Source organism: Geotrypetes seraphini, chromosome 1 (assembly GCF_902459505.1).
Source record: "Geotrypetes seraphini chromosome 1, aGeoSer1.1, whole genome shotgun sequence".
Taxonomy (NCBI): Eukaryota; Metazoa; Chordata; class Amphibia; order Gymnophiona; family Dermophiidae; genus Geotrypetes; species Geotrypetes seraphini.
This window is the reverse complement of record NC_047084.1, coordinates 401986405-402005056: the sequence shown is the minus strand read 5'-3', so window position 1 is coordinate 402005056 and position 18652 is coordinate 401986405. Positions and strand designations below refer to the sequence as shown.

Below are 18652 nucleotides of genomic sequence, written 5' to 3'. Positions count from 1 at the left end.
TTTGGTTAGTAGATGAATCCTGCACTGTGGATATGTCCCCTTTTTCTCTTCCGAAGGTTCTTTAGTGGAGAACGTTGCCGCCGAAGGCAAAGGCAATAGCCTCCGTGGCGCTCCCTGGTTCGGCTCTCCAGTGTGGCGCTTGGGTGCACGGTCGATTTTCCCAACCTTGGCCTTGGTCCCTCTGTTTCGCCACAGCATTCGGGTGGGGAGCGCTGTCGTTGTAGTCAGCGGCGTTCGGGCTGAAAGCTGCGTTTCTGTAGGAGGTGGCAGCCTCCGCGGCGCTTTAGTGCTGGTTCTTTGCCTCGACGTACGGCTCTCTGCCGCGGCGTGTGGACGAACGGTTGCTGACCGGCCCAGGCGGGTAAACCGTTGGTTAGATGTTGAGGAGATCTCCTCTGTGAATCACGAACGAAAAGGTGAGGTCAATTGAGCGAAAACTAAAGAGAAATAAATAAAGAAAAAAATTAACGAGTAGCGCAACTTGTTCAGGCGACCATCCTCAGCGCCATCTTGAAGGAAAAATTTGTTTTAAGGTTAGATTTGAAATTAGAATTAGTCTCCCATCTCAGAGTTATGGGGAGGGCATTTCATAATGTGGATGCAACTACAGAATAAATAGTTTTGTGTTACGAGTCATAAAATAACTGTTGAACGGATGGGATTGTAAGAAGATGTTGCTGAGATGATTTTGGTGACCATGAAGTTTCATACAGGATCAAAAGTCTGTCAATAAACAGGGTGGAGTGATTGACCTGAACATTGAAAGCAGAAAAATAATTTTGAATGTAATTCTATGGGAGATGGGCAACCAATGGGCCTTTTTTTAAAGAGAGGTTATATGGTCAAACTTCTTTGCATTTAAGATAAATTTTACAGCAGTATTTTCAATAATTTGAAATCTCCTGATGTTCAGGACAGACATGTGGATTTTGTCCTAAAGCGTCTGTTTGATTCGGCTGCTGCTACAGTTAAGGCAGCGTCGGCCTCTTCTTTTGTTGCTAGGGCATGCCATTCCAAGCTGCGCCTTGATTCTGACACTATGGTGCTTCACGATTTGGATTTTCTCATCTCCGGTGTGGATTATATGGCTGATGCCTTGTATGACATCTTGAAAGTTTTCACCAAGTTTGCCTCCTATTCCTTTTCGGCTCGCAGAATGCTCCGGATCAGGCAGTGGTCTGGCGATTCATCTTCTAAGGCAGTGTTCTTCAACCACCGGTCAGCAAAAATTTCCTGCCAGACTGCGAAGAATTAGTGTCCCCTGCAAGCACTTGTCAGTCTTCTTTCCGGCTTGGCTGCTCCTTATCTTCAGCACCAGCTGCACTTGGTTGCCGGGACAGTGCACAGTGGCTCTTGCACGCTGCATGTGGCTGACCTGGCAAACAAGTGCAGCTGGCGCTGAAGATAAGGAGCAGCCAAGCCGGAAAGAAAACGGACACGCGCCTTTGCTTCGGCAGAGGCTGGACGGTCCTGAACAAGTAAGGGAGAGAAGCTGGACAGCCCTGAACAAATAAGGGAGAAAAGAGGTGGGGTGGGGGGAGGAGCGCATTGGGACATGGGAGGGACATGAATTTGGGACAAATTTTGGAAGGCAGGTAGGGGGGACACGAACTCTGGACACAGAAGGAAGGAAGGAGGCATGAACCTGGGACACAAGGGAAGGGATAGAAAGGGAGAATTGTTGGGGATGAGTGTGTAAGTGAGAGTGAAAGATGGTGCACCTGGGGAAAGGAAGAAAGAGGAAAATTGTTGGGCATAGAGAAAGGAGTGAGGAAGAGATACAAGGGGAAGAGAAGGATGAGAGGGAGACATGTTGGATATTGTGAAGGAGAAGGAACAGAGGGATAGATTGAAGTAGATTCAAAGGGGAGGAATGTTTGAACTAGTGATGGAGGGAGAGGTGTGGCATGGTGCTAGAAGGAGAAATGTTGGGCATGGGGCTGGTAGGCAATAGTGAAAAATGCTGCACATGATCCGGGGGATGAGAGAGGGAAAAATGTTGGATATGGCAGTAGAGGGAGTGGAAGAGATGCATCATGGATCTCTCTCTCTTTTTCCCCACTCCCTATACACACGATGGAGATGGAGACCGAGTTAAAGGAGATGGAATTTTTTTTTTAATTTCAGTCTTAGTAGTTTGCCAGTCCACAAAATAATTTTTATTTTCACCGGTCCATCGGTATTAAAAGGTTGAACACTGTTCTAAGGCGACCTTGAGCCAGTTACCCTTTAAGGGACAGCTGCTGTTCAGCCAGGGTCTGGATTACCTTTTGACTAGTGTGCAGGATCGCAAGCCCAAGTCGTTGCCTGTGAATGGATCCCACCCTTCCAGGGGTTCGGGATGTTCTAATTTTCATCCCTTCAGGCGCTCTCATCCATATTCGGGCTTATCCACGAGACAATGGTCATCATCTTCTTCTGCCAGACTGCACTTCGGTGGGTCTTAGTCAGCCAGCGGCTCTATCAAAGAAACAATTCTGACGCCGGGCCAATGTCTCCTCCCCATGAATCAGGGGGTGGTTGTCAGCCTGTCTGGTGAAATGGAAGGCAATTACCTCCATCCATTGGGTTCTGGAAGTTCTCAGGGATGGCTACAAATTGGAATTTCTCTGCATTCTAACCATGAATTCTCTGGATTCACCTGTGGGTCACCCCCGGGTAGGTGCAGGCCACAGTCCACAGGCTTCTGGATATTGCAGCCATAGAAACCATTGCAGAGCGAGACTTGGGCTCTGGGAGATACTCGATATACAGTGGTACCTTGGATTACGAGCATAATCCGTTCCAGGAGCATGCTCGTAATCCAAAATGCTCGTTTATCAAAGCGAGTTTCCCCATAGGAAATAATGGAAACTCGCTTTGATACTTCCCCCCACCCGAGGCCAGGGTGCTGCTCCCCCCCCCCCCGCTCGCAAAGTCCCCCCCCGTGTGATCCGGCACTCCCTGTGAGAACAGGCACCTCCCGCCCGACCAACTTTAATTCACCCCCCAGCGTCTGGCACCGGCACGAGAACCGCTCCCCCCGCTCGCAAAGGCCCCCCCCCGCTCGAATCGGCACCCTCCCCCCCCCGCGAGAACAGGAACCCTTCGCCTGACCAACTTTCTCACACCCCCTTTGGCACCGGCACGCAGCTCACAAGAGCTGGTGCTGCTTGAAGATCTTCTTCCTTGTCTCTGCCGGCTTTGAGCATGCATCTGCGCATGCTCAAGCCCTTCTAATTCTCCCTCTCGCCGAGACAAGGAAGAAGATCTTCAAGCGGCACCGGCACTTGTGGGCTGCGTGCCGGTGCCAAAGGGGGGGTGAGTTAAAGTTGGTCGGGCGGGGGGGTTCCTGTTCTCCCGGGGGGGTGCTGATTCGAGTGGGAGGGGTCCCTTTGCGAGCGGGGGGGAGCGATGCTGGTTATCGGGGGGTGCTCGTAAATTGAGTCAACACTCGGTTTGCGAGACACGTTTTGCGAGAATGTTTTGCTCGTCTTGCAAAACACTCGCAAACCGGGTCACTCGCAAACCGAGGTTTGACTGTACTTCATCATTCTAAAGAAAGATGAAGACCGATTGTGGCACTGAAAATGTCTCACTTCCGTATCTCCATCATCGAGCTATACGTATCTTCTCAGACAATGCCATGGCAATGACTTACATCAATTGTCAGGGGGGCACAAGGAATCCCTCTGAGTGTGGAGGTTCAGCTTCCCTTCTAGTGGATGGAGAGATATCTTGTGGCAGGAGTGAACAATGTTCAAGCAGACTTTCTCAGTCATCAGATGCTGGACCCTGGAGAGTGATCCCTGTCCCAAAGATAATTCAATTGCATTGTATATCAGTGGGGTGTCCCATGTTCAACCTCATGGCGACTGCGGCCAAGAAAGCTGGATGATCTGGTTCAGCCATGGCCATGGGAGGGTCTCCTCTATGTCTTTCCTCTGTGGCCCATGATAGGGCATCTGTTGAGGTGGATTGTGGCCTATGAAAGTCCGATAGAGATTCAATGGTTGTCGGCAGAGATAAGGGGTGGAGCCTTGATAAAGCGGTTCTCGCAAAACATGTTGGCTTGACATTCCCAACGGCATTGACATCTCTAGCCTAAGCTAAGCATTAACTTATAACATGAAAGAATAGAGTAAAAAGAAAAATTAAACTATTAAACTCTTGAATAGAGTAAAAGCAAATAACAAACCCAGTGTCGAGCTGGCACGTAAAGCTTAGAACTATGAGAACTTTGAGTTCTGAGTGGTGGCGCTGAGGGTTTGATAATACTGAAAAGATTGCTAGTCTAGCTAGAGCAAGAATATTCTGGCTTGATTGTGGGTTCATAAGAATTCTATAAGCATCGGAGATGTTACCACTGTGGCTGGTGATAAAAACTGTGCTATGCCTTTGTAAAAGGGGGGGGGGGGGAAGATAATTAATACGATGTAAACCACTTTAATGTTACTTGAAATTGCAGTATATACAAAATAAATTGAACTTGAAATCCAGTGCAATTGCCGAAGGCATTGTTTACACTTGATGAGTTAGTGCCACTGAAGACAATCTTTTAGAAGTAGAACATTGCCTTTTTATTCACATGAATTAAAAATTATGAAAAATGAATAAAGACATGTAGGAGAGATAAAATCTGTGCTTTTAATATTTGACTGTTGGTATTTCCTTGGTAATGATTGTTTGTTTTTTTAGGTTGTTGCCTGTGTTAAAACTTGTTCAAGGTAGCTGTGGGATATACAGTAAGAACCACTATAAGATAAGATGAGACAACTGGATCAACTTTGTGTAGAATTTAGTTCTGAAGAGATGAAAGACTTGGTGAAAACAAATTACTTTATATAAGACAGGAATCAAATAAGAGAAGAAAAATATTTTCTGTGTAAAAGTACCCAAACAACTAAACACCAATAGAAAGATATAAAGAAAAGAAATAGGGGTATAAAAAGTAAACATAAAGCTAGAAACCCCTAACAATCAATCACATTGGCAATAAAAGTCAAGCAACTGTTAATAGCAGGCAGAAATATTTAAATATATATATAATAAAGATAATCAAAAGTTTATTCATATAGCAATATCATAATATCATAATATCCAAATATAAAATCCATAAATTTAACATACACACATATAAGAACATAAGAAGCACCATCCCCGGAACAGAACCTAGGTCCATCAAGTCCGGCGATCCGCAAACGCAGAGGCCTCGCCAGGTGTATCCTGGCATAGTTTTGGTCCCCATATCACTCTAAGCTTCTCGTAAAGAGAAGTGCATCTAGCTTACCCTTACCCATGTCACTTCATGCCACTCATAAGGAGATGTACATCTAACTTACCCTTAAATCCTAGAACGGTGGATTCTGCAATTACCTCCTCTGGGAGAGCATTCCAGGTGTCCACCACTCGTTGCATGAAGCAGAACTTCCTGATATTTGTCTTGAACTTGTCCCCCCTTAGCTTCAGACCATGTCCTCTTGTCTGTGCCACATTGGACATTGTAAATAATGTTTTTTCCTGCTCTATTTTGTCGATTCCTTTCAGTATTTTGAATATCTCGATCATATCCCCTCATAGTCTCCTTTTCTCATGGGAGAACAACCCCAGTCCTCGTAATCCAGGTTCTCCATACCTTTCACCAGCTTTGTTGCTCGTCTCTGCACCCTCTCTAGCAGTTTGATATCCTTCTTTAGATATGGAGACCAATGCTGGACGCAGTATTCCAAGTGTGGTCTGACCATCGCTCTATAAAGTGGCATTATGACTTTCTCCGATCTACTTGTGATTCCCTTCTTTATCATGCCTAGCATTCTATTCACGTTCTTCGCTGCCGCCGCACATTACACCGACGGCTTCAGTGTCCTATCGATTAATACTCCTAGGTCCTTTTCCTGTTCAGATTTTCCCAGAGATGCACCTGACATACTATATTTGTGTTCATTATTTTTTCTGCCTAAGTGCATCACTTTGCATTTTTCTACATTAAACTTCATCTGCCATTTATCTGCCCAATTCTCCAATCAGCTCAAGTCACTCTGGAGTTCCTCACTGTCCTTCTGCGATTTGATGGCCTGGCCTAGCTTTGCGTCATCTGCAAACTTGATGATCTCACTGGATGTTCCATCCTCTAGGTCATTGATGAAGATATTAAATAAGATGGGCCCAAGTACCGAACCCTGGGGCACACCGCTAGTCACATTTTCCCAGTCCGAGAACTTCCCATTTATGCCCACTCTCTGCCTTCTGTTCTCCAGCCATTTGCCTATCCATCTTAGTATATCTCCTTCTATTACATGGCCCTGCAGTTTCCTGAGGAGTCTTACATGTGAAACTTTGTCGAACGCTTTCTGAAAATCCAAGTATATAATATCCACCGGTTCTCCTTTATCAATTTGTCTGTTCACTGTCTCAAAAAATTGAAGTAGGTTCGTCAAGCATGACTTCCCTTTCCTGAATCCATGTTGGCTGGCTTTCATCAGGTCATGTGTGTCTAGGTGCTGGGTTATGCTACCCTTGATCAGCGCCTCAACCATCTTCCCAGGGACCGACGTGAGACTCACAGGTCTATAGTTGCCTGGTACTCCTCTTGATCCTTTTTTGAATATCGGCGTGACGTTCGCTATCTTCCAGTCATCTGGTATCTGCCCTGTTTTGATTGACAGGTTGGCAAGTTTTTGGAATAGTTCTCCGATTTCCACTTTTAGCTCTTTCAAGACTCTCGGATGAATTCCATCCGGTCCAGGAGATTTGTCGCTTTTGAGTTTGTCGATCTGGCGGTAGATCTGGTCCAAGTCCACGTCTACTGTGGTAAGGCTGTCCTCTGTTACTCCTTGGAACACTTTCACTGCTTCTGGAATTGTTGCAGTGTCTTCCTTTGTAAAGACAGACGCAAAGAATGAATTTAGTCTGTCTGCGATTTGTTTGTCTTCCTTGGTCGTCCAGCGGTCCCACCGCCTCTTTTGCGGGTTTTCTCCCTTTCACGTACCTGAAGAAGGGCTTGAAGTTTTTGGCCTTCTGCGCTATTTTATCCTCATAGTCCTTTTTGGCATCCCTCACTGCCCTGTGACACTTCTTCTGATCACCCTTGTGTTTGTTCCAAGTTTTGATTGTTTTCGTGCATTTCCATGCTTTGATGGAGTCCTTCTTTTCCTTTATGGCTTCCTTCACCTCTTTAGTAAGCCACGCCGGCTCTCTTTTGTCTTTGGTTTTCTTTGCTTTGGATATCCGCGGAATGTAGAGGCTTTGTGCTTCCGTGATAGTATTTTTCAGAAGGGACCATGCTTGTTCTACCATTTTGACTTTACCCATTTTTTTCACCATGGCTCTCATGCTATCATATCTTCCCCTTTTGAAGTTTAAAGTTGTGGTTGAGGTTTTGGTACTTTTCCCCTTCCCGACATCGAGTTTGAAGTTGATCATGTTGTGATCGCTCTTCCCCAGTGGGACCGTGACTTCTACTTCCTTTGTCGGCCCCGTAATGCCGTTTAGGACCAAGTCCAAGGTGACGTTTCCTCTTGTTGGCTCTCCCACCAATTGTTCCAGGAAGCAGTCCCCTAGCAATTCCAGGAACATTGCCTCCTTGCCACAATTTGAATTTCCCAGGTTCCAGTCTATTCCTGGAAAATTGAAATCCCCCAAGATTGACATTACCTGTCTTACATTCGTGTTTAATTTCCTCTATCATTTCCACGTCTGTTTCTTCCATTTGTCCTGGCGATCGATAGTAAAGGCCAATCTTTGTGTCAGCACCGTTGGGTCTGGGAATCTTTATCCAGAGGGATTCCAGCTTCTCTTTCTCTTCTGTCATAGTCTTTCTCAAAGATTCTATTTCTTCACGAACATATAGTGCAATACCTCCACCTTTCTGCCCCACTCTATCTCTTCTGTACAGTTTGTATCCCTGAAGTACTGTATCCCATTTGTTTTCGTCATTCCACCAGGTTTCTGTTATGCCAATGATTTTCAGTTCGTCGTTCTTTGCTATTGCTTCTAATTCTCCCATTTTATTTCTCAAACTTCTAGCGTTCGTATACATACATTTGAGTTCCCTTTGTGTTGCCTTCTTAGACTCTTTAAGCTTAGCAGTTTCCCCTGGTTCTTTCACGGTACCCTTCCTTGCTCCTGTATTGTCTCTCATATATGCTTTGTGGTCGTCCCCTCCTATGTCTGAGTAGTTGTCCATAGTTCCTTCTTTGGGACATCCTGTCGCCCGGACCATCGACTGGTGGTCGACTGTCGGCTTTCCCCTGACCTTTAGTTTAAAGCCTTCTCGATGGCCTTCTTGATGTTGCCTGCCATTACTCTTGCTCCTTCCTCGTTGAGGTGCAGTCCATCCTTCCTGTAGTACTTGCTTCTTCCCCAGAACGTTGTCCAGTTGCGCACGAAGTCAAAGCCTTCCTCTTCGCACCATCGTCTCATCCAGACGTTGATTGCTTGCAGTTCCCCTTGCCTTCTTCCATCCACTCTTGGTACCAGGAGGATCTCGGAGAAGGCCACCTTCACCTCCCTGATCTTCAGTATTCTTCCGAGTGAGCGGAGATGACCCTTCATTTCTTCCCTGTCACACTTCCTTCCACTCACATCGTTGGTTCCCACGTGGATAAGCACAGCAGTGTCCTCTCCCCCTGCGCTGTCTATGATTCTGGAGATCCTGTTGGCCACATCCTTCACTCTTGCTCCCGGCAGGCAGGTGACGATTCTATCCTCTCTCCCTCCTGTGGTGTAGCTGTCCACATGCCGTATGATGGAGTCTTCCCACGATGATCCCCATCTTCTTTATTCGGTGGTTCCTTGGGGGTCGTAAGTCTACATCCATGGTATAGGGCCGATCTTTTTCTTCCTGCGATAATCCTGAAGTTGTTTTCTGCTCTTCGGGTGGGGGATGTCCTCCTGCAGTCTCCTCCTACTCCTGGTGTGTGATTGCCCTTTGTCTCCGCTTCCTTTTCTCCAGAATTCACAGGGATGTCTTCTCTTCTCTCATCCAGGCCTTCTTCCTGAGTTGTTCGGGTACAGTTCTCCACATGCTGCTGGTGTGCTTCCTCGATGTATCTTTCTAGTTCCTTGACCTCTTCGTTTGGACTGAACTGGACTAGAAGCTTTTCCTGTTCGCATATTTCCTCTTCAAAGATGAGGAGTTCTTTTAGATTCAGCACTGTCTCCTCTAGTAGCCAGACCTGCCATTTCAAGCTATCCAGCTCCATGCAGCGACTGCAAATGTATGCCCTAGTCCCCGAAGGGAGGTAGTCATACATATTGCAGCCAGTGCAGAAGACTAGAAAGCTCACCTTCTGGCTTCTCTGGGCATCCATCTCTTGTCCCCCTTCTGAGTTGTTTGGGCAAATCGGTTATGGACCTTCTGTCTCTGTCGTCTGGATGTTTTCTGGCTTCCTGGTTTCTACCTTCCTTTTTGCGAGTCTGCTAGTGTTACTGTTTGATCTGAGTCCACTAGTGTTATTGTGTTAGTGTCTGTGAGTGCCTTTTTCTCCTCTGGTTGTGTGGTATGTGAGGGAGTGTGTGCCCTGCTGTGTGACTAGATAAAGATTGGGTTTTGTGGCTGTCTTCCTGCTTGTAGTGAGTCTGCTGGCTTATTTTGGTTCTGATTCTGCTTATGTTATGGTGTTGGAGTCAGTGGTGGAGTCAGTGAGTACTCTGTTCTTCCTCTGTTTCCCCTCTAGGTGTGTGGTATGTGAGGGAGTGTGCCCTGTTGTGTAGCTATCTAAAGTCTAGGATTTGTACCTACCTTCCTGCTTGGAGTGATTTTGTTGGTGTTACTCCGCTGGTGTCCGAGTTTCCCGGCTCCTTCAATGGCTCCTTTGCAAAGGCTAGCTTGCTAAGGCGAGCGCCTTCGTCGCGCGCCGAACGGCTGCGCGCCATTGGCTCCTCCCCTTTTAATGTGGAGCTCCGAGGTCCGACGTCAGAGGGGTGGGCGGAGCTACTTCTCGCCGATACCCCTCACTCTACTCTTTCTCTGTGCCCTCCTGGCTCTCCTCCTCTCCTAACCCCTGCCTCCCGAGTCTCTCTCTTGCCTCTCTCCCTCTGTGTCTGCTTGCAGGCAAGCTGGACTCGATCGGCATTGGCTCCGCCCCTTTTAAGGCAGAGCTCTGAGGTCCGACGTCAGAGGGGTGGCCGGAGCTACCTCTCGCCGCTACCCCTCACTGTGCTCTTTCTCTGTGCCCTCCTGGCTCTCCTCCTCTCCTAACCCCTGCCTCCCGAGTCTCTCTCTTGCCTCTCTCCCTCTGTGTCTGCTTGCATGCAAGCTGGACTCGATCGGCATTGGCTCCGCCCCTTTTAAGGCAGAGCTCTGAGGTCCGACGTCAGAGGGGTGGCCGGAGCTACCTCTCGCCGCTACCCCTCACTGTGCTCTTTCTCTGTGCCCTCCTGGCTCTCCTCCTCTCCTAACCCCTGCCTCCCGAGTCTCTCTCTTGCCTCTCTCCCTCTGTGTCTGCTTGCAGGCAAGCTGGACTCGATCGGCATTGGCTCCGCCCCTTTTAAGGCAGAGCTCCGAGGTCCGACGTCGGAGGGGTGGGTGGAGCTACCTCTCGCCGCTACCCCTTACTCTGCTCTTTCTCTGTGCCCTCCTGACTCTCCTCCTCTCCTAACCCCAGACAACGAAGACAAAGGCTTCATGATCATGAGAAGAAGAGGAAAATAAAAAATGCTAAAAATCAGTCCAAAGAGTAATTAAAGCAGCAACACAGGTGAAAACTTGAAATCAGTTCAAAAGTTGTCTAAAGCAACAGCTCAGGTGAAAATTCAATGTTCAAAAATGCTGTTTATGCTGTTTTTATTGCTTAATCAGGCACGTTGATATGCTTATTTTTTGCTTTTAGCGTTGACTCTTCCTTTTGAGAAAGAAAGTTCGAAACACGGCCTGTGTCAAGGAAAGAAGGAAAGATGAGTTAAGATGAAGGAGAAGGACTAGTATCCTACAGTTTGCTGGGCTTCGTGATTGTGTGGTGATTTGGTGCTGCATTGATTTGTTATTATCCTGCACTCTGGTTTCATCTTTGCACTGGGTTTTCTTGCAAATTTGGATTTATTTGGACCTTATTGCATTTTATTTTTCTTCTTGATTTTTGAACATTGAATTTTCACCTGAGCTGTTGCTTTAGACAACTGTTGAACTGATTTCAAGTTTTCACCTGTGTTGCTGCTTTAATTACCCTTTGGACTGATTTTTAGCATTTTTTATTTTCCTCTTCTCCTCATGATCATGAAGCCTTTGTCTTCATTGTCTTATATGTGTATATGTTAAATTTATGGATTTTATATTTGGATATTATGATATTGCTAAATGAATAAACTTTTGATTATCTTTATTATATATTTAAATAGCTCTGTGTAAAAGTATAAAGTCAAAACAAGACCCGACTATACTGAAAACTAGTACTGAGAGAGTGACAGTTACTTTATAAGGTATGCTCAGAGAAGTGAAACTCTGAAGAGGGGGTGCAAACCCTCTCTTGGGGTAAGAGTTTACCGTCCAGTCATTGCATAGATAGTTGAGAACTAGTAAAAATCATGAAAACATTTTCATCCTGATACTATATCAAAATAATATAAATTCAAAAATTCAAGTATGTGATAAATCTCACTGAATCATAAGTGTACTTGTCTTGTAAAAATGAGCTTGTATCTCTGGGGGTCTCGACGTGGCCCCGTTTCGTGGTCTGCTTCAGGAGACCCAAAAGTCAATCTTTAAAGTACACTGTAGGCTGTAATGAGCTGTAATAAGCCGTAAAGCGTTTCAATGAAAAAATCCTTTGCAGGATCAATGAGATAATCGATTGCAGGAGGAGTTCAAAGGTTCCAAGCTTGGGAATTCATTATGGGATCTATTTTTATTAATTAACCAATTAACAATTAAGACAACTTCATTATCAATGGTAGACTCCCAAGATTTGATAGCTAATGATCTTGCTCATTATTTTAAAGAAAAAGTGATAATTACAGCTGCCAGTTCTTAAAAATTATTGAATGGGGGACACTTATCAGACTGCTTTTCACTCAATAACTCTGAAAAGGAATTGGAAATGCAATCAATTATAGTTGATTACATATGAGATACTTTTCACTGGATTTTTTAAATACTTAAGAAATATGATAAAGGTAGCTGCTGTTGGATCACTGCCCATAAAGGTTTTATAAGGACTTTCAAGAGAAAATGCTGACTTGGTCTGGCATACATTAGTTATCTTTTTATTTTAGGAAAATTTGGTAGCATTTTAGTAACTCCTCTGTTGAAATCCATGGAGAATGATTCAGGACTTTATTCAAATTACAGATCAATAGAAATCCATATTGTAGTGAAAATATCAGAAACAATTGTGGCAAATAAAATACAACTCGAAAAAATACAGTGGAATCAACAATAATCATTTACTTAATGAAAACAAACTTTACCCTGGAATGGAAGAAAAAGCCTCAGATGTCCGGTAATATGTAGCTTAGTCAATCTATTAAATAGCCAGTATGTATACACCCACTTTCATTTATAGGCAAAAATCTTCCATTCAATCTGCTTATATTAAAGCTCAAAAATAAATACAAAGGCAAAATCCCAGCTAGCACTTATCTGGCTCTCTGTAGCTGGCATAGCACAGAAAGTTTGCTGCTGTCTTATTGCAAAAATTAAAAGCTCGTCTGGAAAACATTAGTAGGGTTTCATGATGCAGCTATATCTTTCAGCCACATTTGATTTGATAAATCATAATTTTCCTGGCAGAATTGGGTGTATCAAACAGCTGAGTCACTGATAGCCTAAGATAATACCTGCTGACTTATGGATCTGCCTTTGAGCTATAGCAATGGAAAGTCAAAGGGCAATGTGAAATGATGTTCCCAAAAGGGCACTACTTTACTGTAAAGTATACGTATTAATTTTTTTAGACCATCCTCTCACAAGAGCTCAGAACGAGTTACAAATCAGGTACTTATTTTATGATGTGACTAAACAAAAGTGCATTTTGAGTTAGAATAGTGCAAAATACCTGCATTTTGGTATGTGTTTTTGCATTTCTTAAATCAGGCAAAGTAGTTCATTAATGCAAAAAACATGAAAATAAGTTGCAAAGAAATGGCTTCATGGGTTTGTTTTTACTGAAAAAATAACTACAACTCATGTTAATTTTTCAAAGCTGCTGAAAAATTGTATGCTCCTTTGCTGGTGAAAATTAAAGAGACCTCTGGCCAGAACTGAATGTTCCATTTGAGTCTAGTATACTAATATGCTCGTTCTGAGTGTGGGAGAAAATGTCTCAGATTAGAATCAGAAATAAGACACCAAAAAGAATCTCTTACCTTCATCCACTCTTCTAAGAGTGATTCCCATTCAGAGAGACAATCCCAAAGAAGCTGTTTCAGCTTTAGTTCAGCACTAACTTCTTCCAAGGCTTCAAATTTTGTTACTTCCACCTTTAAGAATACGTGATATACAATATGGGAGTTAATTTAGAAGCCTAATTTACAATTTCCCTATGTTAAATTCTAGCATTTACACAAGAAAATGGTATCCACATGTACCGTATTTTTCACTCTATAAGATACACCCACCTGTAGGAGGAAAAACCAAGAAAAAGAAATTCTGAACCAAATGGTGTGCCCTGTATCCTGCTGCTGGTCTAGTGGTAGGCCGGGACAGGATACACGGCACGACTAGTAGTGGGCATGTTTAATGGTAGGCACGTGTAGTGACAGCCAGACAGCCAGCCCTAAGGCAAAGGTAATAATAATAACAACTTTATTTTTATATACTGCCATACAATAAACAGTTCTAAGCGGTTTACATGGGAAGAGACTGAATACAGACAGCGACATTACAGCAAACTTACAAATTTACATTGGCATGTTAAATTTAGTCAGGTTTATCTGGAAGTGTATTGAAAGTACATCAGGTTGAGGTGGGGGTCAGAGAAATTTGTCAAAGAGGTAGGTTTTTGACTTTCTAAACGTTTGGTACGAAAGTACATTTGAGATGAAGTTGGTTAACCATTTGTTCCTTTGCCTGCTTGGAATGATAATGTTCCGTAGGCAAAAGCAGCCTCCCAGTACCTTTTTCCCCATCCTGGTGGTCCAGCGCACTTTCTGCGCTCCTGCCTCGATTCCCCTGCTCTCTTTCGGCAGCGGCACAGCGGTGCACGAGGCAGGCGTGCGCTTTTTGTGTGCCTGCTTAGTCCCACACTGCACTCCAAATGGCTACCTGTCAGTTCTCACGGGACAAGGACAGGCAGCCATTCCAAGTGCAGCGCAGGACCACACAGGCACACAAGAAGCGCACGCCTGCCTCGTGCACCGCTGTGCCACTGCCAGAAGATAGCAGGGGAACCGAGGCAGGATTGCGGAAAGTGCGTTGGACCTCCGGGATGGGGAGTTTTTATGTGTTTTTGGGTGTTTTTTGTTGTTTTTTTTGTTTTTTGAGGGTGGAAAAAGTGCATCTTATGGAGCGAAAAACACTGTAAATAAGAGCCCTAAAAGAGCTGAGTTTACACAGAAACCCATAATAGACAGAATTGCATGGGGAGTGTTGGGTTATGTAGTATGGATGTGATCCGAGACAAAAATCTACATGTGAATTCCCCATTTCATAAAGGGAATACATGCGTGTGACCTAATATTTTTATGTCAAGAGTTCCTTGGCATATACAGTACAGTTTATTAAAAATTGCTTGTTTCAGCAAGATATTTAAAAGAGTTAGTAAAGCTATCTGCCCTAATCCCCCCCCCTCATTTCTCTCTCCAAACTAAAAGTAGATAAGATTGCATCTTCTGTAATTCACTAGTAGCATTTATACAAATACAGATTAATATTCAAAGTGATTTAAATAGTCAGAAACAGCTCCTGACTGGTTAAAATTACCTGTTTGAGGCTAACTCAGTGGTCTTCAATGCAAGATCCTTGAGCCAATGGCGAACTGCAGAGATCTTCTGGGTAACCCGCACACCAATAGTGAGATCTCCTTCCAGTGAGATCTGGTGCTTGCTTACTGTTCTCATTCCTAGCAGCACTGCTTACTCTTTGGACTGCTGGCAGTGTGAGTGAAGTAAACACACTGCCTTCGGTGATCGGAAGCTTTCTCTCTGCTACTGCTACTGGGCTGAAGGCAGATTGTTTACTTCACTCATGCTACCAGTGGCCCGAAGAGTAAGAGCAGCACTACTAGTAATGAGAATGATGAGCAAGCATCAGATCTTGAGGGGGGGGGAATCATTTGGGGATGGTAATAGAGAGATGTTGGACCATGGATATGGGGAGGAAAGGAAAAGAAATAATACCAAACCTCCAGGGAAAGGAGGAGAACAGAGATTCCAGATTAAGGAAGGAGGGGGAAGAGAGTGATGCCAGACAAGGGGATGAAAGAAAAGGAGGGAAGAGTAATAAGGGGAGGGTAATATAGAGATGCTGGACTGTAGGGGTGAGGAGGGAAAGTAAAGAAAGATGATAGAACTCCAGAGAAAGAAAGGTGAGGGAAGGGGTGAATAAACATGTGGATAAAGGTGAGCCAGTTGATATAGTGTATCTAGATTATCAGAAAGTTTTTTATAAAGTTCCTCACGAAAATTAAAGTCATGGGATAGGTGGCAAAGTTCAGTTGTGGATAAGGAATTGGTTATTGGATAGAAAACAGAGGGTAGGGTTAAATGGTCATTTTTCTCAATGGAGGAGAGTAAACAGTGGAATGCCGCAGGGGTCTGTACTGGAACCGGTGCTATTTAACTTATTTGTAAATGATCTGGAAATTGGAACGACGAGTGAGGTGATAAAATTTGCAGATGACACTAAACTGTTCCAAGTTGTTAAAACGCATACAGGAAATTGGAAGACTGGGTGTCCAAGTGGCAGATGAAATTTAATGTGGACAAATGCAAAGTGATGCACATTGGGAAGAATAACCTGAATCACAGTTACCGGATGCTAGGGTCCACCTTGGGAGTTAGCGCCCAAGAAAAGGATGTGGGTATCATTGTAGACAATACGATGAAACCTTCCGCCCAATGTGCGGCTGTGGCTAAAAAAGCAAACAGGATGCTGGGAATTATTTTAAAAAAAGGGATGGTTAACAAGACTAAGAATGTCATAATGCCCCTGTATCGCTCCATGATGCGACTGCATTTAGAGTATTGCGTTCAATTCTGGTCTCCTTATGTCAAGAAAGATATAGTGGTGCTAAAAAAGGTTCAAAGAAGAGCGACCAAGATGGTATGAGGAGAGACTAAAATTGTTAGGGCTCTTCAGCTTGGAGAAGAGACGGCTGAGGGGAGATTTGATTGAAGTCTACAAAATCCTGAGTGGAGTAGAACAAGTACAAGTGGATCGATTTTTCGCTCCATCAAAAATTACAAAAAATTTGATAAAGTTACACGGAATTATTTTTAAAACCAATAGGAGGAAAGTTTTTTTTTTTTTCACTCAGAGAATAGTTAATCTCTGGAACATGTTGCCAAAGGATGTGGTAAGAGCTGGTTTTAAGAAAGGTTTGGACAAGTTCCTGGAGGAAAAGTCCATAGTCTGTTATTGAGAAAGACATGGGGGAAGCCACTGCTTGCCCTGTATTGGTAGCATGAAATAGTGCTACACTTTGGGTTTTGCCCAGGTACTAGTGACCTGGATTGGCCACTGTGAGAATGGGCTACTAGGCTTGATGGATCATTGGTCTGACCCAGTAAGGCTATTCTTATGTTCTTATGATAATGGGAGGGGGGAGGGAAGGAGACAGATGTCAAACAAGGGGATGAAAGGAAAGAAGGGAAGAGAGATACCAGAGCACAGAAAATTGGGAAGGAGAAGAAAGAGATGTCAGGCCACTGGATGGGGGAAGGAGAGGGATGGAGAGAGAGATGTCAGACCAGAGAAGAGAAGGAAGAGGGAGAGATTTCAGACTAAGGTAGGGGGAAGGGGAAGAGATGACAGGCTTCAAAAGGGGAAGGAGGGGAGAGAGCTATCAGATTGTGAAGAGAGAAAAAAGATCCCAGTCATTAGGAAGGGGAAAATGGGGAGACAGATATCAGACCTTGACAGAGGGAAAGAAGGAGGAGATGGTACACAGGGATAGAGAGAAAAGGAGAGAGAGAGAGAGGGAGGAGATGTTAAACAAGGATGGGAAGGGTGGGGAAAGGAGAAGGGAGGAGCAGCATCAAAGCATTTAGCATTCTGGGATATGGTAGAAACCTCTACCATGGCTTAGTAAAAGAGGGGGTATGTTAATATAATAATACCATCATAATAAATTTAAAATTTCACATTCTCATATGAATATGAGGTCTATGTTTGTATTTATATGACAAAATGCTAATGAAACTGATTGAACTTAAAAAAAAAAATCCAAAGTAATATTTCTAGTTAAATCACATTTACAATACTTCTAAACAATGAACTCAGACACTTATCTAGAAATCAAACAAATGTGTTTTAACAGATTTTCAAAAAAACATCAAATTGTCTAGCAATCTGATACAAGAAGGGAGTTGGCAGTGGCGTACCTAGGGTATGTGGCACCCGGGGCCCATCATTTTTTGACACCCCCCCATGTAAAAAAATATTTTTTGTAATGACCATGAAACGGAATAAATGGTCAGAATAGAAACAGGCAGTGAAAATTTTCTTATATTCCAAACATAACATAACATAAATTATGTCTGAATTGTCATGACATCAGAAGTACATATGGAGTAGTTGCAGGTGATGCTTGGGACAGTTCTGATTGTGTTAGTTCGGTTTTATGTGTTTTTTTGAATAGAAGGGTTTTTATTTCTTTTTGAAGGTTTTGCAGTCTGTGGTCGATGTCAATTGGTTGTAGGGTTGGGGGTCGAGTGTTGCAGCTCGAATGGCTAGGAGGTTGTCGAACAGTTTTTTTCTTTTGACGTTTTTGGTTGGAGGGTGTGTGAATGGTGCGTGAGTTCTCCTATGTTTGTTTGAAGTGGATTGAATTATTTAGCTGAAGAAATTAGTTACCCCCTCATCCCACACACATTAATTCTCTTCCATTTTTGTTCCCATTATAAAAAACACTGATAAGTTCCCAGAAAAAAAATACATTAAAATAAGAAGTGAAACAAAGGCCCCTACAGATGAGAACATAACATAAGAATAGTCTAACTGGGTCAGACCAATGGTCCATCATGCCCAGTAGCCCATTCTCATGGTAGCCAATCCAGGACACTAATACCTGGTCAAAACCCAAAGAGTAGCAACATTCCATGCTACCGATCCAGGGCAAGCAGACACTTCCCCCATATCTTAATAACAGATTATGGACTTTTCCTCCAGGAATTTGTCCAAATCTTTCTTAAAACCAGCTACACTATCTGCTTTTACCATAACTTCTGGCCACTTCATTTTTAAGTTTAGATCTTTCCTTTCAAACAGAGACCTTGCTAGATGTCAAATACAGCACAAGGTAACTTCACATGGACTTAGCTGTGCAGGAAATGTGAATCTCCTCATACACCCACCATATAGTGCAAAAATGTGCAAAGGTCTGTTTTTTTCTTTCGATCACTACATAGCCTAATGCCACACAAGCAGCGCTGTTACAAACATATTCTGTAGGTCAATGCTAAGGATAACAAAGTTTCCTTCCTTGGACCAGAAGGAGATACTGATAAACCACTGGAAGAGATCCCAACACAACACCCAATGACCCACTCAGTGTGTGAACCAGTTGAGTGGAGTGGA

General features: G+C 43.9%; 1 protein-coding gene across 1 annotated transcript in view; it reads right to left on the bottom strand.

Moving 5' to 3' along the window:
- Nucleotides 1-18652, bottom strand: part of LOC117347325 (dynein heavy chain 6, axonemal-like) — a 2502256-nt gene that overhangs the window by 1924539 nt on the left and 559065 nt on the right. The window contains 1 exon segment of the mRNA XM_033918113.1: nt 13282-13395. Within this exon segment, the coding sequence (XP_033774004.1) occupies nt 13282-13395 (114 nt within the window).